General features: G+C 41.3%; 2 protein-coding genes across 3 annotated transcripts in view; one reads left to right on the forward strand and one right to left on the reverse strand.

Annotated features, from left to right (window-relative positions):
- Positions 1–22,656, reverse strand: part of ERCC5 (ERCC excision repair 5, endonuclease) — a 266,206-nt gene that overhangs the window by 53,876 nt on the left and 189,674 nt on the right. The window lies entirely within an intron of this gene.
- On the forward strand, positions 1,471–21,459 carry SLC10A2 (solute carrier family 10 member 2). Its single transcript, XM_007196790.3, has 6 exons — positions 1,471–1,847; positions 8,615–8,733; positions 12,942–13,030; positions 14,493–14,668; positions 16,920–17,077; positions 19,615–21,459. The coding sequence occupies exons 1-6, from the start codon at positions 1,471–1,473 to the stop codon at positions 19,770–19,772; spliced, it is 1,077 nt and encodes a 358-aa protein (XP_007196852.1). The 3' UTR covers positions 19,773–21,459.

The raw sequence follows: 22,656 nt of genomic DNA on the forward strand, positions 1-22,656 counted from the left end.
TTGACCAGCTCGGGTGCAGTTAGGGTCACCCTGATGTGAGTGTCCTGAGACCAGTGTGGTCCCTGGATTAGCACCGTCACCATGAACCGTGAGCTTGTCAGAAATGCAGACGCCTGGGGCCCACCCCAGACTTCCAGATTCAGAATCTGCATTTTCACAAGACCCACCCGGGAGCTGTGAGCACACTGAGTTTGGAGAAGCTCATTTCTAAGGTATTTCTCTCAGTCGCCTCCAAGCCAAACTGAGTTTCAGTATTTCCAGTTATCTGCTGGGTAACCTTGAATAAAGCACTTCATTTCCTAGACTCTCAAGTCCTCATCTGTGAAATGGGGATGCTAACGCTATTTAAGGTGATTAAATTGAACAATAAATTAGAATTTGTCCTATAAATTGTGAATCATGATCTAAATATTCAATTTTATTCTTATGCTGCATCCTGACCCAAAAATTGGATTATGAACTCCTAAGAATAGGAAGAATCACTCCTCTACTTCTTTTTTTATCTTCGCTATATGCTGAGGACAGCTTTCTGCTCATAATAAGTTTGACCATTTGACATGCACAGAAATCAACCTCCCTTGGAACCTCAGATTTCCACCCCCCCCAAAAAGTTTCTAATTTCCATTCCTGACGTCAAGCACAAAGAGCTCCCATCACTTTGACCTAATCCTCTGAGGTTCATCCCTCCAAATAATTGTATTGTCTCTTGCTATGAAGCACTTTGTTACCATGGCAACACATACATAATTGTGTGTGTAAGTAACTGACAGGGGCTTTCCTGGCCGCCTTCCCACCAGACAGAACAGAAAACATCCTACCCTCCTGCATGTTACTCTCCCATAGGTTTGCATCAAGACCCTACAAGTTTCTCAAGCGTAAATATTCTTTATGCACACTATAGACCAACACACACAGACAGAATAATACAGTAGGAAAACTAGTAAGGGAGGAAACTGATGGTCTGGGTTCCAGCTCAGAGTCTGATACTAATCGGCAATTTGATTTGTCACAAGGCACTGGACTTCTCAGGACCCAATCGCCCCCATTGCAAGGAGATGCTTTCCTGCGGCTTAACCCCTACAATGTTCTGTAATAGTCTGAGTTGATTTTAAGCGTCATTTAACTGAGATTATTGAACAAAGCTTTCCCAGCATTAAACATTAACACAGCTCTTTTTATATGGCAGAGTTCATTATCATGTCAATAAATGATTAATTAGAATTCTCTGTCTGGACCAATAATTTGGCAGGACTTTTATGATTCATAATTTGTGCTGTGTTGTAAGGTTACCTCTCGAAACTGACATACTAGCATTTATTGTTTTTTATTGCCTCTCTGAGGTGGCTTTTGAAGGAGACACCAGGTGACATAGGTTTAAAAAGGGTTTAAAAGTTTGACGCAGTTGGAGTAGACGGTACAGGACGAGCGCGTCTGTGGACCTCTGTGAGCATCTGAGCAGAAAAGCCAGCAATGAATAATTCAACGGTCTGTTTGGCCAGTGCAACAGTGTGCGACGGCGCGTCCTGCGTGGTACCAGGGAGCGATTTCAACGCCACTCTAAGTGTGGTCCTGAGCACGGTCTTAACCATCCTACTGTCGCTGGTGATGTTCTCCATGGGATGCAACGTGGAAATCAAGAAATTCCTAGGGCACATAAAGCAGCCGTGGGGCATATGTGTTGGCTTCCTCTGTCAGTTTGGAATCATGCCCCTCACAGGATTCGTCCTCTCCGTGACTTTTGACATCCTCCCCATCCAAGCCGTGGTGGTGCTCATCATGGGCTGCTGTCCGGGAGGAACCGCCTCCAACATCTTGGCCTATTGGGCTGATGGCGACATGGACCTGAGGTAAGATATCCAAACCTCCCAGTACCGCAATCACATTGAATTAATCTTCTCAGAAGCCTATGGCGTTGTGAATGTCCGTCTGATCTGCCATTGATCTAGGGTCCAACTAAGAATTGAAACAGGAGACGAAATGCCTTGACTCGCCTTCCTACGCAGCTGCTGAGCTCTGCGAATTTAGGGGTTCTATTTTGTGTTTGTGTTTTAAAACCTAACTCAGTTAACAAGGAGTTGTATAATTGCTGTTTCTCTTTGGGGAAAGAGTCAAAGTTTTTCAAAAAAGAAATCCTTTCCAAGCCACAAGCTGCAGCTGAGAAAGTCTTCCTTGTTGGTATCAGAAAAAAAAAACCACTTTCTTTGTGGTGATGAGGAGCTTTGAATGCAATCGTGAAACTAAATTGTTCATTAAAAGTTAGAACCTAGGATGAGACAATGACCAAGTACAGCCAGTTTTTTGGACAAGCTTTTTCTTGGTATAAGGTGTAAGAAAGATTTTGTACATTTGCTTCACTTCTACTGGCATTAAACAAAAAGGAAAAGAAAAAAGAAAACCACTACAACAGCTTTTTAAAAATTATGCTTACCTTCCTATAAAATAAACAGAAAATGGTTTCTCTGCTTCCCACAGAGTAATGTAAATTGCAATGTTTGCCCAATTCATCCTGTGCCAGTCTGAACTAGGACTGGAAAAATAAAAAAAAACGAATAGGAATAAGACGAAGCAGTAATGTGAGGACACCAAGAATTTTAATGCTGCAAGTTGAATAGACAAATGTCTTTTTCCTTCCCTCACCATTCCTCATTTCCTGTGAAAGGTATGCATTTCTGCAAACCAGCCAGGAGTCAGTGTAACGAGTGCTTATTAAATACTGTACAGTAGGCAATGGGCTCTGTGCATCCTGTTATAACACTCAGAAGCAAGAAGCTCATGTGTAGAAATGTAACCAGAGCAAAGTGTCAGACTGGATTCCAGGTTGATCCAGTGCCTAGTGGGCTACTGGAAGCCTGCCAACTGAGCCCAGCTGGTGCCTGTTTCTCCAGAAGCTTTAGAAAAGCCATACAAACGATATACCTTCATGTGACATCTCTTTCACGTAAGGAAATACCATCTCTTCCTTGCAATAGATTTTTTTTCTAAGGAAAGTCCTGCGAGGAGCAAAGGATGGCAGGTGCTCTTCAGGTTTAGTTAATCTGTGAACCTCCGTATAGCGATAAGGCCTTGTTAGATTTCAACTTAGTGTGACCTGGAAGAAGGCACAGAGGTGAGAATTCTACAGACAAGTTGAGGGGAGTGAACTGAATTGAATACAGGACTTTGCCACCAAACAGCTTTTACATAATATTTGTAACTTTTTAACAAAACAGAAGAGTCTTGTACCTCCATGAAATGCCACACGTGTCATCATTCTGTAAGACAGAAAAGTGTGTGTGGTGCTGAGTTGGGCAGCTACTGGGGCAGATTCCCTTCTGGGGGCTGAAACTGTAAAAACCTAACCTAAAAACTCTAAGTTACACTTTCCTGTGGTTTTAAGGAAATCTTATTTCTCTGGAAACAGGAGATGATTATGTAATCTTATCTCCCTCGCATAACAATTCCTGTAAGAAATAAAAATATTAAGAAATAAGAACCAGAATTAGAATTTGAAACCTTGGTGGAAAACCCCCAGCTGAATCAGTATAGATGAGTCCTTCAGCAAGTCCTCTAATGGGACACGTGGCATTGAAAATTGTTAATTTTCATTCTAGAAAGTGTGCACTCCACAGATCTCCCTTGTCTTGTGAACAACACCAGCACCCATCCAGTGCAGTCATCACTGGATCTCTAGCATCTCTAGCAACTTCACCTATCCGGAACTCAAACAAGACCCAATGAAAGATTCTGCACACCCAAAGTAAATCATACTTCATCTCATAGACGTTCCTCACACAGGACCCACTCACTCTCCCGATTGTAAAGCTCTAAAACTTTTTCCCAGCACAGAGGATGAAAAACAAGAAGTGGGGTGGAGCAAGTTGTTAGAAGGGGCAGGCCTATGTCCCACAGCAGCCAGTGGCCCCAAAAGCCTGACTGCAAATGAAAAGATCCAAATGCCTCCAAAGCAAAGAAGATAAGTCAGAAAGCACAGCAGCTCTGCATCACTATTTTAGGGACAAACAGCTCTATAAGCACATCACCCAGAAGACATCACCGTATTTTAGTGGAACAAGTAATAATGATAACCCATGATCACTGAAAGGAGGTTAAACTATGCCACTAGGAAGATGATGACATTATGCCTTGTATATGTTAGAGGAAAAACTGTTGAAATATTTCTTCAGAGCAAATTAAGAAAGTAACACCTCAGCTATTGGGAAACAGTTTTCCAACACTTTTTATTCTTCTGGAGTGAGCGGTGGATAACTAAAGTCTCATGATCATTTATGTAGATACAATTCTATCTACCCTTTATATTTCCGATTCTGTCCTCTTGGAACTTTACCTTCTCCATTTCCACTTGAACTCTCGCAATGGCAGCTAAGATATGACTGTTTATACCAACAGGTATCTGCACTAGTTGAGCAGATACCACATAACGCTGGCAAAACAACTCCATCTGGCTTTAACTTCCTGGATATGGTTCCTGGGAGAAACCAAATCATCTCCCCTTCACGCTGTCACCTCTTCCAAAACCTGGGAAACCATTGCATTCTGCAGTCTCTGGTGACTTAAACACAAACACACACACACACACAAATAGCAAAAAAAGCAGACCTTGCTAATGGAATCCTTGCTCATTGTAATACAGCAAGTAATATTTCAGCTCCTTCCCAGACCACTCCAGCCTAGAAAGTTGTTGTAGGAATCTGATCAGTGAACAAGTATTTTCACCTGTTCTAGCTCTGCCGTGGGTGCATTATGAACAAAATGTCTCAGGGAGAAATGAAGGTGGTGTTCTCAGGTGAATTTGCTGGTGGCCCACAGTTCAGGGAACAAACACAGAGACTTCCACCCCCTTGTGTCTGCTGTATACCCAAAGACTCCCTATTTTTTAATCTTTCCTTTCTTTAGCAATGGCCTCAGTCACACCACACAAGGCTTTTCCTTCCTATTTTCCTTCTTTATTTTTTTAAATTTTTGTTGGAGTATAGCTGATTTACAATGTTGTGTTGTTAGTTTAAGGTGTACAGCAAAGTGAATCGGTTATACATATACATATATCCACTTTTTTTTTTTGGATTCTTTTTCCATACAGACCATTACAGAGTATTGAGTGGAGTTCCCTGTACTATACAGTAGGTCCCTATTAGTTATCTATTTTATATATACTCGTGTGGGTATGTCAAGCCCAATCTCCCAATTTATCCCTCCCCAACCCCTTAACCCCTGGTAACCCTAAGTTTGTTTTCTACATCCATGACTCTACTCTTTTTTGTAAATAAGTTCATTTGAATCCTTTCTAAAGATTATCGTACTGAGTGAAGTAAGTCAGACACTGAGAGACTAATATCATATGATATCGCTTATATGTGGAATCCATTTTCCTTTCTCTGACTTCTTCTTTGGGGAATTCCTGCCTATGCATCCTTTCTTCAGTTTCCCCTAATTCCTTCACTGCTATGCACCGTCTTCCCTCCCTTTGATTATTTTCTAGATTTAAGAGTTTCTAAATTTTCCTACAACAACCTTTGTTCTTTTGCCAAATGTTGTTATATTTTTCATCTTCCAACTTTGTGCTCACTGTTATTTTAGTTGTTCGAAATCCCTGACCCTCTGGCTTATCACAAATTCAAAGCAGTTCTTCCCATTTCAATGACGCAAATGTCCAGCTCCTCTCTAATCTAAGAATTAATCCAACACTATTTGAATTCCCCTTTATTTTCCCTCAGAGGAAGCAAGCTTTGTTTTGCTCTGCAGCATTTCTTTGTATTTACTATCTAACATTTAGTTAGCTGTAAACTGTTAGGAACCACTCACAGTATAAGTACTCTAGGTGTATTTTAATCCTCAAACTAATCCTCTGAGGTTAGTACTATTATTTTCTGCATTTAATAGATGATAAAATTAAGGCTCCTATCCTTGACAGAGGTCATAGTCAGTACATGTGAGAGTCAGAATCGGAATCCAGACCTATTCACTTATCCCTATCCAGACTCTTAACCTCTGTTCAACACTATTTCTATCAATCATCATGTCTCCACCTTCTAGCCCCACCTGTATACACTTCTTTTGATCTTTCAAACTTGGTGTTTCATTTCTAATATGATTATAATCTTTGCATTCCTTATCACTGACTTCACCAAATTCCTCAGCATTCACTGAATTCTCATGTATTGCTTTCTTTTAATTCCAAAAAGAAAAAAGAAGGAAAAAAATTCTCCCTGGCAATGAATAGGACTAAGGCAAGAATTTAAACCAAGAGATTTTTTTTTCTGATGTTTTCTCTTATTCCAATATAAATGCAGGGTATAGTATTTCCATTGTTGACATCTTTGCTCTTTGTAGAACTTCAAATGTTTTATGTAAAATGATTCTTTCCTTGCTAATTTATTCTCCTACATGGTTCCTTAAAATCGTTTATCTGAGTTGGTCTTCATCTCGTTTTGAGGGGTTCTGGCCATCTGCTCTCTTGCCCCTCTGCAGCACCTCATGGTCAAGGTGGCCACTAAATGTAAACCGTTCCCTTCTCCAACTCCTGTTTTGTCCCTTCTCGTGGCCTTTCAGAAACCATTCTTGCCAAACTCAAACCAGGACACAACTTCATACACTGTCTTAGCAATGAGTCAGAATTGAAGCTTTCAGAAGGAAATTTGAAAGAAAAACAAGGGGAGAAACAGACTTCCTTCTAAAAGTTGTTCTCATGGTTTAAAACCAAAGATGGTCAGCCTTCTCTCCATTGTGATCCAGGTAATGAACACTGCCCCTTCTCCACCCCCATCCCATCATCTCCACTCTGGAAAGCATATTGGATGCATTGGAATAAAAGTTATTTTATTATAGGGATAACTTTAGATCCATCCTAATTTATTTCTTTAAATAAAAGATGAAAAGGAGAATGGCAAAGGAAGAGAGAGAGGGGAAAATCAAACTCCAGGATCTTACATATAAGTAGGACAAAGCACTATTTGTAACAAATTAACTTATTATTCTGGTGTGGAACTCTGCCTTTAGCATCCTATTGCATAGCTAAATTAAGTTAACCTGTCACCATAACAGATCGAACTTCTTGGAAATGCTTTACATACACCCCCAGCGCTGGTTATTGTTACATAATTTTAGCTCTACTAAGACAAGTATTTTTTTCTAAATCCTTTAAACATGTCTTAAGCGACTTCATTCTGGTTTTTAAGAAAATGATTATTATGCAAGGTAAGCCCCCTGATAAACACTGCCCCATCCTTGATTTTGCCAAAACTGCTTAGTTAGATGCAATGAAACGAACTTCCTCACCTCCAGCTGTTTTCCTTAGCAATGTGTAGGGTGGTTTGTGGTTTTTGGTTGTTTTTCCAGAGGGGAAGCAGGTGTTGTAAATAACTTAATATTTCCTTGAAGTCCACATATAATTCCTTTAAGAAATTACTACTCTGATAGTCTCAGTGCTACGGCTATTAAAGAAAGGGCCTTTCAGAAAAATCTCTCTAGTTTCCTGATTCTGTATTATGCTGAAACACAACACACACACACACACACACACACACACACACACACACACACACACGCAATGGCTGGATAGGGTTAGGGTTAGGGTTAGAGTTAACTGGCTTTTAATGAGCGCCTTGCATTATTCTAAGTACTGGACTCATTGGGTCCCTTAGTCCTCACAGCCTATGAGGTGGTGATGATTATGATCTTCATTTCACAGATAAGGAAACTGGCAAAGGGAAGTCAAGTAAATTACCCATAGTCATAAACGTGGCCACGCCTGCTTCCAAGCCAGCCCGTGTCTGGCCCAGCCGTTTAAGGGCTCTGTTTCCCAGGAAGAGAATATGCCCCCGTACACAGGGCACTTTTCAGGGACCAAAAGACCCGCTCCCCAAAACCTCTCCTCCATCCGTTGCAGTAGTGCTGAAAATAGCATCATTCCATACCCTCCACCTCCAAAGCCAAAGTCCACTTATTCAACCACGTCCACTCACTCAAACACTGATGCTTCAGAAGGAACACTACCAGACCCTGATGCTGCTGAACACCATTTGCTACATTTCTTAGCAGAGCTAGAACCCAGGCCCACCCTGCCTGCTTGCACGTTTTCCTTGGTTTTTGAAGTCAGCTTCCTCTCCTTCTCTCAAGCTTCGGGCATTAGGGGAATAATTTGTCTGCTTTAAGGAAAGACATTGAGGCTTCCTCCCTTGGATGTGCATTCTCCTCCAGGGGCCACGGAGGCCCGTCTCATCCCGAGCAGACACAGCAAAGCCCCTGATATCTTGGCGGGTATAAATGTGTTTGCTGTTCTCTGATTGGAGGTTCGAAGGGTGGCATGTCCAAGCACCTTGTACCTTGTTTAACAATGAGTTGAAACAGTCACGAAATATCTTCTCTGATCCTTGAGAACCCATGGGGAGGGAGGGGTGGCACAAGACCAAGTAGAAAGACACGAAATACAGATCTCACCATCTTGCCCCAGGCGTGGCCCTGCACAGACCAGGGTACGTGTGTATTTCTGTCCGCCGGACCGGATGGTGCTGCTGGCGGAGGGTCTTCGGCAGGACTTTCTAATCGCGCCCTGAAAAATGAAACCACCTCTCCCGTAGAGAACGCAGGTGGCTGTATCACGCTGCCCGTTTCCTTTCAGCATCAGCATGACCACGTGCTCCACGCTGCTCGCCCTGGGGATGATGCCGCTGTGCCTCTTAATCTACACCAAAATGTGGGTCGACTCTGGGATAATCTTAATTCCCTATGATAAAATAGGTAAGTCATTCCTCCACCAGACGGCTTAACCCGGCCCTCCTCGCCTCTGCTTGTCCCTGGGTAGATCCTCAGGCCAGGCTCAGACCCAGCTAGACCTTACTTCTTGCACCAGCAGTAGTTGGTGCCCAGTGAGGATTTCAGGACAAGTCTCGCCTGCGTTTGAATGAGGATTGGCCGAAGCTGAATTCCAAAGCTTGACGCTGTGGGAGAACTGGTTTTGTCCTCCATTGAAATCACCAGGGAGGGGCTGACGGAACGGACCCCCGTGCACAGCCGTGTGGGCCTGAGGAGGCTGGAGCTGCCGATGCACAGGAGGCTCTGTCCTGCCCTTATCCCAGGGCGCAACGGGTCCAGGGTGCTCCGGGACACTCATATGGAACGAATACAAAAAGCATTCTATCTATGATTTCAAAATAGGGCACCCGGTAAGCAATGGCCATGAGAACCCTCCACACATAAATAGTGAGTTCCATGAGAAACACAGTATTTATAACCCTCCACTGGGAACCACGTCGTGATTCAGAAGTTGATCTACTGGCTCAGCTTGTGTACCAGGCCCTGGGAGTCAAATGTGCAAGTTATAACTCTGTCTCCACTCAGCTCCCAGATGGTCACCCCCAGCCCCAAAGGGCTTCATTTCCTGTTTCTGGGAGAACAAATATTGGTGGGAGATTAAGTCATTGGTGGAACATGGGGTCAAGGGCAGGACAAGATAGTTCCTGGTCTACCCAAACGAGGCATCCGCTAGAACCATGGTCATCAGAGATGAGATGTAAGTGAACTAGTACCTCAGTACCAACTGCCAGCTACTTGACATGCTAAATAGTCTTTTTCCAGCTGAGCTTGCAGACCAGTGTCTCCCTGATGGGCTGCCTGAAAGAGGTGCAGGGGTCCTGCGGAAGGGAACATGCGAGCAAAGACTGAACGGTGCCTCAGAAAGATGTTTGCAAACAGCATTGCTGTTGACATGGGAAGCTGGACTGGATGCCTTCCATTTCTAAGAAAAATCGTTCCTGTGATAAAAAACATGATTCGGGTCTACACAACTGAGTTAGAACAAACTTGGGAACACTCATGGGGGACAATCTGTATTGCAATATTTTCAGACAGACTCTACTCTATTCCTACCATGGCCATTAGACATCCTCCCCACACATACAAAAAAGTGGTCCTTTTTGGCATACCTTGTTCAGTATGGGGTTTCTCCTCACGTGGTCCTTCTACTGACCCCAGGGAACTCCTTCCTATCAGATGTCATCTCCTGCAAGCAGGCTTTAGGGTGACCCTGTACAGCCACCTGCCTGTGCCTTACGCTGCTCAACTCTCAGTCTGCTCCCTGGGAGGACACCTTCCTTCAAGGTAAAGAGTGCAGTTTGCTTGAGTGGTGTGTACTGTAGGCCTCTCACAGAATGTGTCTGTTGAATGAGGAGTTTTAATTCTATATTATTTGTTGTTTAAGAAAAAAAAATTTAAGCCTTAAAATATTCTCCTCTTGATAGTCATTCCCTCCTGGAAAATGCCCCAGGGCAATATTGGGAAATTCTAACTACACTGTGAATGACTGATAGCACCTTCTTCAATGTGAATACATTTTGAAAGGAAGAGAAAGTGAGTCATTAGTACCTGAAAGGAGGAAAAAGTCATCCTACAAGGCATAAAGGGCAAAAAGAAAAGAAAAAAGAAAACAGAAGGGGAGAGAAATGAAGAGGAAAAGATAAAAAGTTTAAAAATGAGGGTTTGAAAAAACAAAAGTATTAACTCTGCTTATTCACCATTTTGTCCTTGTCCTTTTTCCAACCTAACCTTCTTGCTACCCTTTAATGTAGAAAACACACAACCTGATTAATTCACAAGATGTTTTCGATACTTTTTCAATGAGGCAATTAAGTAAGGCTCGGGGTATGTGTTTAATTTGTCCAAGATGACCAGGGAGCTGGAAATAACCCTCGGCCTGCTCTCCACTCTGCTCCATTGGCCGGCCTATTGGGCCCAGTTTCCGTACAGTGCTCACCACGTTCTGATGATTCAATAAACACCCCCTGAGCCCCTTCAGATGGTGACATCTGGATGGAGGAGGGAGGCAGCTTGCGCAGCTGGTACCACTGCAAACACTGCAGAAAGTTCCCGTGCCACCTCTTCCATCCCTTGCATGTCTAGGACCACAACCTGTGTATCCACTTCCCCATCTGATTCTCACAACAGCACCATGCATTAGACATAATTCTACCCACTTCACAAACGATGAAACTGAGGCTGGGAGGCTTAAATGATTCACATGGTTCTCACAGTTTGCGAATAAGTTTCGGCTCCGAGTCTGTCTGACTCCAAGTTCTACCCCGTGACTCTGTTTCCCACTCGCTTTTCTTCTTTTTTCTTTGTCCCTTTCTTCCCTCTTGTACCTGCAGTGTAAACTTGATTAAAGACCAAGCTATGGCTCGAACAGTGCAACTGTAAGCGATGCTCTCTCGTCTCAATGGACAGGCATTTGCCACAGAGAGCTCAGGCACATGGGGAATAAGAAACACAAATCTCTAGGCCTCTAGGGAGTAAAGAATTCCAGGTGGGAGTCACACACTCTGAGTGGGATGAAGGGTGAAGAGTGTCTTTTCCAGCCAACTTCGAGTCCCGGAAAATCTTTATCCGGTCTCGTCTGGTCAAGAGGGGAAATGCAATTCTGCCATTATCTTTGGCCACTGGTCCTGCTTGTGTGTTTATCTGGTAGCCTTGGGCTGCCCCCAAGAGATTAAGACTCAGCAAAGAGGGGCCGAGCATGGGCTGGTCTGCCTTTGCACAGATCCAACACATGGTAAATACATTACCAAAACCTAACCACACTCACATTCCAATCACAGTATTGGCACCCAGATTTAAGTGACTGCAGTACAACCAATTTGTATCAAGACGGCTTTCCTTTAAGGCCTACAAACATCCATTTAGGGAATAGTCTGGACACCCAGAGGAGGAAGTCTCCTCCCAAAGTAGCAGGATGTAAGGATACCCAAAGGGGATTTTTCTGGGGGCTCTGACCAGTACCTCCATCAGTAACCTTTTTCATTTCCTTTATTCCACCATTTTCTCCTTTACTCTTTCATCCCTAATTTTTTTTTTCTTTTCCTGCTCTTGGTACCCTTAGCTATTACTTAATCCCGTTGAGTAATTTCTGGGAAAAAGTAATTGCGGACCCTCATATCACCAGGAGGGACAGAAGGCTACAAAGACATTATGTTTTCATCACTATTATATTCATTTTAAGTTGATATTTACAGCCCTGGAATCTAGAATCCATTTCCCAGTCCTAGTTCAATCTACTCCAATACCAAACAACAACCGCTCTCAGAATCTCATTATTCAATTCCACTTTCTCCTACTACTTTAAAAGGATGTTTGAAAAAGAAACAGCCTGTGAGAAGTTAGAAGTTGTTTGGAGCCATTTTATATAAAAGCAGCCATCGGACAAATGAGTGTTAAATAACATGGAGAAACAAACCACATGTCACAAGAACAGCGGTAAATTTAACACCGAGAAACTGAAGTATGACTTTTATCTGGCTGGGTGGGCACATTCCTGCAAAGAATTTTAATTACTTGAGAGGTCGACAAATATATTATCTCATGGAAAATTTAAAGCATGCTTTTTCAACCTATTCTTTCATTTCTCTGCTGCAGATTTGAATCACCCAAGTCAGTCTTAACCGGAAGTCATTAGCCACAGAATGCCTGGAGAATTTTGAAATTTTTTCTTTTATGTCTACTACCGTGAAGTAACAGACAGATGTCAAATATCATCTTTGTACACCCCAAGAATATACACACATACACACACACACACACACACACACATACACATACTTTGAAAAGGTATTTTTCCTAGGATATAAAGATCCCAAGGCTACATAAGCCAAGATTCTGACAAATTGAAACCAAAAGATATTGATTGGCAGTATAAAGAACTCTAAAAAAAATTAATCCAGGATTTAGGGAAAGGATTTATATCATCAATATTATCAATTTTCCACCAGTAATATTGAATTATTTACTGGAGTAGGTAAAGAAGTAGAGTTTGGGGGGTGGGTTGTTCTTTAACTTATTTAGTGTATTCAAGAAGGGAGCCTGATCTACATCCTAAACCTTTTTGGGGGCTGCTTACTCTTGTTTTCCTCTTTCCTGTGCTGTATTCTGTTGATCAAATTGCCCTCTGTCACCTTTAGGTATATCTTTGGTGACTCTTGTTGTTCCTGTTTCCATTGGAATGTTTGTTAATCACAGATGGCCCCAAAAAGCCAAGATCATACTTAAGGTAAGTGTCCCATGCCACAGGCAGCATGGTCAAGTGCCCCAGAGTGTGCACTGCAGTGATGGATCTCTCCATCTACTGAACTGGTTTTTCTCACTGTATTATAAAGCCCCTTCTAGAGGGTCTTAAAGTTATTAGACATGCAGCCCACTCTTCTAGAACGCCCTTCCCTGTCCCAACCACAGGGCAAGTTTCTATCCACCCTTTGAGATTCCCAATTCAAACTTCACCTCTTGGTTTTATTCTACTCTGTACACCAACAGCACTTTGCTTTTATCTCTGTTATGTGGGTTTGTATTATAAAATATATCTAGACAGCTGTCTTAGAAAAGAAATCGTATCTTTCTTATCCCTGTATCTATATGGCCAGTTCTGTGCCTGGCAATTGGTAGATTTTATATACACATTTATATATACATTAAAATAATAATATATAACTATGTATATAAATGATGATATACATAATTAGTAACAATTCATTCCCTTTTACCAACTATATTCTAGCCACCTGATGGAGATAGACAATATAGATGATATAGACAAAGATAGACATGGATAGATTCCACTTCTCAGGGGGGCAAAATAAGCCACTTGGTGTTCTTTGTTTCTCTGGACCAGAAAAAAAAATGTTAACATCCCCAATTTTTTTTTAATGTGAAAAGGAGAAAGCAATAACAGTGTTCTGTTTGCCCATGACTTTCTAAATTTATTTATTTATTTTTGGCTGTGTTGGGTCTTCGTATCTGTGCGAGGGCTTTCTCTAGTTGTGGTGAGCGGGGGCCACTCTTCATCGCGGTGCGCGGGCCTCTCACTATCGCGGCCTCTCTTGCTGCGGAGCAAGGCTCCAGACGCGCAGGCTCAGTAGCTGTGGCTCACGGGCCCAGTTGCTCCGCGGCATGTGGGATCTTCCCAGGCCAGGACTCGAACCCGTGTCCCCTACATTGGCAGGCAGATTCTCAACCACTGCACCACCAGGGAAGCCCACCTTTTTAACTTTTATAGAATTTTATCTCCATTTTCTCATTATCATAACAATCATAAAAGGTGACTCAGGTAAGATTTCATCCTCAATTACAGATGAAAAATCTAAGACCCAGAGAGGTTTCGTGATTGACCTGAGGAAGGCAGGCGGGAGGAGTTGAATCTGGAAGCCGGCTCTTCTAGTTCTTATTGGAGTGGGTTTTCTTCCTCTCTGACCAGGATAATTTGCAACTAGTACATCTTCTTCAGGCTAACTGAGTACGGACACTCAATTGGTCCTGTTAATCTTCTTAAAAATTAAACCGTGGGACAAGCACCAGCGTTTCTGGTGGGTCTACCACGGCCGTCGGGCAAGGGTTACACAGAAAGATCACTTATTCTCACTTTCCCAGAGAGAAAGAGATGCTTAGGCTTCTTCTCTGACAAGAACACTTGGATTTGCCTTGACTCACGATTGTTGCATCTGCTCGTGTCTTTCTTCCAGGTCGGGTCCATCGCAGGCGCCCTGCTGATTGTGCTCATAGCTGTGGTCGGAGGAGTTCTGTACCAGAGTGCCTGGATCATCGAGCCCAAACTCTGGGTGATAGGAACCATATTTCCCTTGGCCGGTTACTCCCTAGGGTTTTTTCTGGCCAGAATAGCTGGTCAGTCCTGGCACAGGTATGGTGTTTTGGTAAATCAGACTAGGGATTTTCTTCTGTAATAGCTGCTGTATTTGTTTGCTGGGGCTGCTGTAACAAAGCACCACAAACAGTGGCTTAAACAACAGAAATGTGTCTCCCAGTTCCGGAGGCTAGATGTCCAAAATCAATGTCAGCAGGATTGGCCCTTTCTGAGGGATAAGGGGGATCTGTTCCAGGCCTCTCTCCTTGGCTGGTAGATGACCATCTTCTAGCTATTTCTCTCCACATTGCCTTCCTTCTGTGCATGTCTCTGTGTCCAAATTTCCCCTTTTTACAAGGACACCAGTCATATTGAATTAGGGTGCATCTGAATCACCTTGTCTTAACTAATTGTATCTTTAGTGACCCTATTTCCAAATGAGGTCACAATCTGAGGTACTGAGGGTTAGGACTTCAGCATATGCATTTGGGAAAATACAATTCAACCTACAACAGCTGTACGTACTGATGAAGATTCAAAGTTTCTCACCTGTAATAACATTACCCTATTTCTGAATACATCACTCTATATAGACTCATTCATCCCTAAATTATTATGCAAGTCCCCCAGAAAGAAAACACTGACTGCCTCTTTTTTTGTTCAAATCCTCCTGGACCATTCCCCCTATGGTGCAAGTTGGGCTCTTCCATTGTCACACGTCCTTATTCTCCAAACAAAGTGACTTCAGCCAAATTACCCAGGTTGGCCTTGTGATCCACAAGGGTTCCTCAGGCCAGAAACAGGATGCACTCATCATCCACAAAGTGCTGGATATTAGAACTTGTTTTAGCGTGTATGGGCTTTCCTCTCCGACTAGAGCATCGGAATCAATAGTCAGAGAGAAAAGCAGGTGTCGGAGCTGGTACGTGTATGAGGTCAAGGACAAGGTGGGAGGTACTGGACAGTGGAAAGGGTGTGATGTGAGTCAGGCTGACCCACCACTCACCCACGGTGGAACCCCACACCAGACACTTAGTCTTCCTTTCATTTTCTCATCTGTAGAATGGGGCCAGTAATGCCCACCTTGCAGATTTTTGATCAAGATTTAACCAGAAGAACAAAACCAATTTAACAGTAAAACAACTATAACACATACTCTACCTTGAGTGTTTTCTCAGCCTCTGCTCTGTGCTCTGCACTGTTACCAAGGATGTAATTGAAAAGAGTGACATGAACCCCCTCTGCCATTTATGGAACATTAATATAAATGAGCCTGCTCCTTTCAGATATATTTTTTAATTTTTATATATATATATATTATATATATACACACACATATACATATATATATCTGCTTTCAATGTGTATATATTTATTCAACATATAATTTTATTTTACAAATAAATATATAAATTTAATCAATATTATATTTAATAAGGATATATTGCTTATTAATAAATGTTATCCATATATTAAATATAATATAAATAATCTCTGTGTATATATGCACATATAGAAATAGATGACACAGATACTTCCACTGCTCAGAGGGCAAAATAAGCTAATTGGTGTTCCTTGTTCCTCTGGACAAGAAAATATTATAATCCCCAATTTTTTTAATTTGAAAAGGAGAAAATAATAACAGCGGCTTTTGTTTACATAAAGCTTTTTAACTTTTGTACAGGTTTATGTCCATTTTCTCATTACCATAACAATCATAGGGTGACTAGAGCAAGATTTTATGTATGTATATGTAGAGAAAAAGTGATAAAATATTTATTTATATTATAATGTATTATCTAATAATATGTTAATAAGTTACATATTTGTTTAATATAAATAAAACTATATAGTGAATAAATACATACATTAAAAACAGATATATATATACACACATACATATGTACTTGTTCTCATATCTGCTTTTTTTCCGGAGTAAATATTTTTTTTAATTGAGGCTTAATTGACAATGTTGTGTTAGATTCAAGTGTACAGCAAAGTGATCGTTATACATATATGTATATTATTTTTCCGATTCTTTTCCTTTATAGGTTATTACGAGATATTGAATACAGCTCCCTGTTCTAGACAGTAGGTCCCCTTGCTGTTTACCTATTTTATATACAGTAGTATGTATCTATTAATCCCAAACTCCTAATTTATCCCTCCCCGCCCCCCGCTATCCCCTTTGGTAAGCGTTAAGTTTTCTATGTTCATATCTGCTTTTAATGTTATACAATAACAAAGCAAAACAACTACACCCCAAACAAACCAATGAAAACATAGGTTCTCGGAACATTTCTTTCAGATGCCGAACAGTTGCTTTGGAAACAGGGATGCAGAACACGCAGCTGTGCTCCACCATCGTCCAGCTCTCCTTCACTCCCGAGGAGCTCAACCTCATATTCACCTTCCCGCTCATCTACAGCATCTTCCAGATCATCATGGCAGCAATACTCTTAGCACGTAAGGAACACTGACCACATTTCATTGTGATGTGCTTCTTTGAGAAATCCTGGAGTTGCTAGTATGGCGTTTTTTAATTCCCTTTTTCTGGCAGTGAAGTCAACAGGTAGGAAAAGCCACCCATAATATTATCACGACTTCCCAACTGCTGATGAAAAAAATTATAATCTTACCAAAACGTTCTAGTAAAGGGTATTTTTAAGTGAAAAGTAATGGAGGTTGATTCTCTCCACTGACTTTCTTTTTCTCAGTAATTAAGGAGCATATTAACCTGTTAGGACCATTTTATAGTGTGCCTTCCTACCTGCTTCCAGGAACCCTGAACTGGTCATTTTTCTCAAATCATCATCTTGATATTCTTAGTATATATGTAGGATATTTATCAGAAAATTAGTATACAAGGGATATTTATCAGGCTAAGTTGTATCAGAAGACATGTATGTATGTGCATATATGTGTGTATATATATATTTTTCTTTTTATAATAACCATACAATTGAAATAGTTGAAGCAAACATGTTCTTTATTTCAAGTACTAAGAATAGCCAACTTGATTTCTAATTTCACTCTAATGTAGCATATAGCTTTGATCCATTGGCCCTTGCCACCTGCTGGCTTTCACCTATTTGAAACTTTTCTTTATATTTTGTTTTCTAAGGACTGGTCATATTTGACCTTTATTTTCAAATTCTGGGGATTTTTTTGGGGGGGGTGGTTTAATAATGAAACTTCCTCTTTAAGCTTAGTGGCATTTTAATGAGGATTGTATAGTGAAAGTGAATGAAAAAATAATGTGACTCTTAAGTGATACAATGACCAGAGGTACAGTTTTGTATAGGTTGAGGTTTGGTTTTTCACTTAGCTCCAACAGATGTTCAACTGGCCCATAGGAGTTCATCATTCTCCGGGCTATCATCTTGAATGTCATTCTCGAAGCAGAGTTTTCCTTTCCAGTACAGGACCCTCTGGACCCATTAGAAACGTTCCACTGACTTATCCCTGGCACAGGAGGGAGGGCTCCATGGTCTAATTACCTTGTTTACCTGTATGATGGAGATGTACCAAGTTTGGTACACTGTGGGATTTTCCCAAAGAATACTAGTGGTGTCTACTAGCCAAACCAGAGAAAGTAGATGGGTGATAGGACAATTACATAGATTTACTAGTTAAATAACTAATTCAAAAGGGCTTAGTAGATAAGCTGAAGGAGTAATGGAAAAGTGGGCAATAGTGTTGGTCTTGTATTTTCCCATAGTTTTAGCAGCAAGAATGAAAACAAGGATATGCAATGCCGGGAAACATATTTTGGTGTAAGGATTAGAAGTCTAAATATTTGGGGGAACAAGGAAAGGAAAGAAGGAAGGGAGGAAGGAAGGGAGGGAAATAAATAGTTTGGTTAAATAAAATCGGCGATAAATTGAGGGACTCCCAGCTCAAAACAGTTTATAATAAAAGTGTTGGGATATTGTAATTAACCACAAGCTCAATTCAATAGAGTCAATAGCTCAGTGGCTTCAAAACTAATATATCAGTAGAAGGGCAGAGACCATCCAAGGGGATATTGACCTTGACATATTAAGACCTTGGAAGCAGGCTATTGTCTCTCTCAGCTGCGTATCATCACAAGAGTTAGTGTTTACTGAGCACTTACTACTCTCCCAGGGCTGTGCTAGGCCCTTTACCATTTTATCTCACAATTGCCCTGTGAGATAGACAGTATTATTATACCAATTTTAAGTGTGAGGTATTGGAAACTGAAGGTGCCAATAAATAATACTTTCTTTTCCCCTGTAGACTTTGGAACCAGATGAGAAGTAGAAGAAAAAAGAATCAGATATTTAGATAACAAAATAGCACTTGATAAAGCTTAATTAGAAAACATGGCTCAAACGACGACCACATGGGCTTGGTAATACCGTCCCTCTCCACTGCTTCCTACATGTGCGTTTAGCACACGTATACACACATCAACCGCAGGCCAGTCTGTCCAGGTGTGAGCTGACCTCAAAAATATGCTGAGAAATGGCTGCCACCAGAGACTGGCAGTTTCATGGAAGAAAGGAGGGCTGATCACCCATCAGCCAAGGCTCCCCCATCGTAGGAAAGAGAGAGTGAAGGCTGGGAGAGATAGTTATTCCAGCTCAAGTCCTCCAACACAGACCAGTAGACCGAGGTCCTGACAATGCCCCTTAGCTTGTAGCATATTATTGAGGACTAGCACATAACCGGGAGATAGTAGGGACAGAATAAATGTTTGCTGTTGTTGTTATTGGTGAGTACCACCTACAGGGCTGATGCCTGCAGAAATCAGGTGAGCAAATAGCCCTTAACTGTGTGCTAGGTCCTTCTGAAGTGCAGTCACCCCTCTTACCATGAGCGATCATGGAACTAAGAATGGTGATCGCGCTCTCTAAGTAGCCTCCAGCCCACAGAAAATGCCAACTGCTTTTTGAGACATAGATTATAATCACTGTCCAAAGTAAGTTTGCAGCTTATTATTATGAAATTTGCTTAACTTGCTGTGTATTGTTTTCTAGTCTATGTAGCATACAAGAAATGCTACAGAAAAAACAATAAGGAACTTCCAGAGGGCAAAGGCACTGAACCAGACCCTGAGGCATCATTCCAAAAGGCGAATGAAGGATTTCAGCCAGATGAAAAGCACACACCAGTGGACCAAAAAGAAAAATTCTAAAGAACATGCATCAGCTATAACAATATTTAATTATTTGTTTTGATGGGACATTTGGCAGAAAAAACGTTAAGGAGAAAATTTAAGTTTGAATTGAATTCATGTATTGGTTTTGGTACCATGTGACTGGTGGTCCAAATCCTTAATGTGACAAATATTTATACATATGTACATATATATATATTCTGTCTTTGAATATGCCCCCAAAATATCCTCAAACCTCAGACTAAACCCAACAAAAGAAACACTGTGAATTTAATAACCAAATTAGAATCAAGCCCATAACTTGTCAAGGGTTTTGTATAACCATTGCTCTGCTGTGGGAGTCCAATGATGCCCACTTGATTTTTTTAGGAAAAACAGAATTCTTTCAAATGGCTTGAATTTGGCAGCTCTTCAAGCCCTGGAGAGAGACTTCCTCTAGGCTTGCCTGTGTGACCCTGGCTACTATGACAGCTATTTGGTTCATATGAAGCTCCCACAGTAGGCAACATAGAGCAGGGACGTGGTGGAAGACACAAAGACAGAAGTATTGGAAGAAACTCGACTGCTCTAGTGGGTGAACTCCATTCAATGGGAGATTATGGGAAGTACATGGAAAAGCACAGATAACAGAAACTTGCTTGCAATGCAAGACAAGAGTCAATTAGATGTGCAGAAATAAGTAGCGGTAAGAATGAAGTCAGGGAGCCACGCGGGAAGTGAGTAAGTATTAAACAGTGTTTCAGGAAGAAGAGGACAAGCCCAGGGCCCAGGAATGGGAAGAGCGTCACCAAGTGAGTCCCTGGGATTCTGTAAGCCGGTCTAACAGGAGGAAGCAAAGAGGATTTGGCCAATGGCAGCGGAGTTTCATGGCAAAGGGGAAATAGCTGGCCGACCATTGGGTGTCTGCATTACGGGGCTAATTTAATCTCCTTTCCCTCATTCCGCAGCAAGATGTGGGACCTCCTTGATTCAGTTCAGAGTGGTCTAGTTCCATTTTCTATTCAGACATTTTCACTAACTCATCCATTCCCTTTCAAATGTGTTGGTTTCCAAGGGCCTTTTGCACTTGGTTGATGCGAGTTCAGGTCCAGCTGGTGCCCCTCAACATTACAGGAACGTGAATATCAGCTCTATACTTGGTTCTTCCAATACCGAGGGGGAGGGATGCTGCTTTTAAATGTTGTAACATTTATGCCTTTTTATACCACGTTCACATTTACAATTGAATAAGGCTTCTATATTTTTTCGTCATTAGACAAATATATTAAAAGGAACTAAGGATTTTTTTAAAGGCTAGTAGAGAGGTGGTACCGATCTTCCTATTAGGGAGGGTCAAAGACTGCTTCCAACAGTGCAAAAGGAAGATTTTTCAATCTATCTGTCAAGTCCCTCCTACATCTTCCTCACCAAATGGAAAACAGGCAGGTTCATTAAAGACACACTGTGAATTCATATCATAATTTCAAGACACCCAAAGTCAAGGGCCTGGATGCCAGCAGCTGCAGCAAGCAGCTTTGTCCTCTCTATTGATCCAGATATGTAAGTCAAACAGAATCTGGCTCTCTTATACGATGTGGTATCTTGCGAGTGGTTATTTTTTTTTTCCTAATGTGCTAGAGGGAAGAAAAATAGCTGAGCTTTTGCAAATGAAAACTCTCTGTTTTTAAATGAGTTTGAAAAGCTGATTAAATTATGTATTTTATTGCCTCTGTGAGTATCCTATTAAATGAATATTTTATTTTAAAGGCTTGAATAAATGAAAATAATTTTTGTAATGGTTGGTCTATTTGGGTCTTTTTGACAACTGTCAAAATGTCTTCACTCTTCAGTTAGAGAGATATAAATAAGGTGAATTTTTTAAAATGTTAAATTGCCTTTTGAAAGGTGCCTGAAAGAAACTCTTAATTAAATACTCTAATAATTAGGTCTCCCACTGATACAGACTGAGGTGGTCCCCAAGAAAATCATACTGAGGGAACATTAATCAAATATTCTTAAAGACAGTGTGACGATACCTGATTTTAAATAATGGTAAAAGTATTATGTGTACTTATAAGACCATCACCACCTTCTATGAAAAATATATATAGAGAGAGAGACAGAGACAGACAGACAGAGAGATGCAGAGATACAGAGAGACAGAGATACTTCCATTATAGTCCTGGTGCATTAAAATCTCTCATTAAAAAGAAGAAGAAATTCAGGTTATGAACCTCATTTGACTACTCAAAGACATCACTCTGTTCTCCATCTAGGAAACTCTCACTCTCTTCCAGAAGGAAACAACTTATCTTTCTGGGAATATTTGGCATCCCATTGCCTATTAAGCCTTTATTTCTCAGAAACCACATTCGCTTAGAACAAGGGTCTTCAGGCCTGTGGTATGGATACTTCCAGTTCATGAAGTTTCCCAGGAGTACGCAGGCATGGAGGGGAAGCAGGTCCCATTTCTTCAACCTGCATACGTACACTTTCCCAAAACTACCCTGCTTAAATGCCCCAGTGCTTGAGATGTTCTCCCTTTCCACCTCCTCCTTCCTGGCAAGACGCTCCCCCTTGAAAAAGGAAAGCCTTATTCTCACCAGCCCTCATCTTACTGTGGTGCATTGGCCCAGGGTAGAAGAATTTTGAACACAAACTAAAGGAACAATTCAGAATATTAGTGTCTAAGAAAGGCTTCTCATCTTTCTCAATTTTTAGAAACATTGAGAGAAGACACTTCTTTTCATCCAAGAGATGACAAACTTATGGCAAATATCCGAACTTTATCTATCTATCTTGAAGTTGGAATTCAAATGTGAGGGGATTGACACAGGAACCCATACTGATGTATTTGTTAGAATCGAAGACGAAGTCAAACATGTTTTTTCTGACAGAAAGTGTGATTTAGCTAATTGGTTTG

This window comes from Balaenoptera acutorostrata, chromosome 18 (genome assembly GCF_949987535.1).
Source record: "Balaenoptera acutorostrata chromosome 18, mBalAcu1.1, whole genome shotgun sequence".
NCBI lineage: Eukaryota > Metazoa > Chordata > Mammalia > Artiodactyla > Balaenopteridae > Balaenoptera > Balaenoptera acutorostrata.

What these genes read in the sequence shown, in the direction of transcription:
- SLC10A2 (XM_007196790.3), top strand. Translation starts at nt 1,471, where the DNA reads ATGAATAATTCAACGGTCTGTTTGGCCAGTGCAACAGTGTGCGACGGC. An exon ending in GATGGCGACATGGACCTGAG is followed by an intron (nt 1,848 to 8,614) that starts GTAAGATATCCA and finishes GTTTCCTTTCAG; the next exon opens with CATCAGCATGACCACGTGCT. An exon ending in AATTCCCTATGATAAAATAG is followed by an intron (nt 8,734 to 12,941) that starts GTAAGTCATTCC and finishes TGTCACCTTTAG; the next exon opens with GTATATCTTTGGTGACTCTT.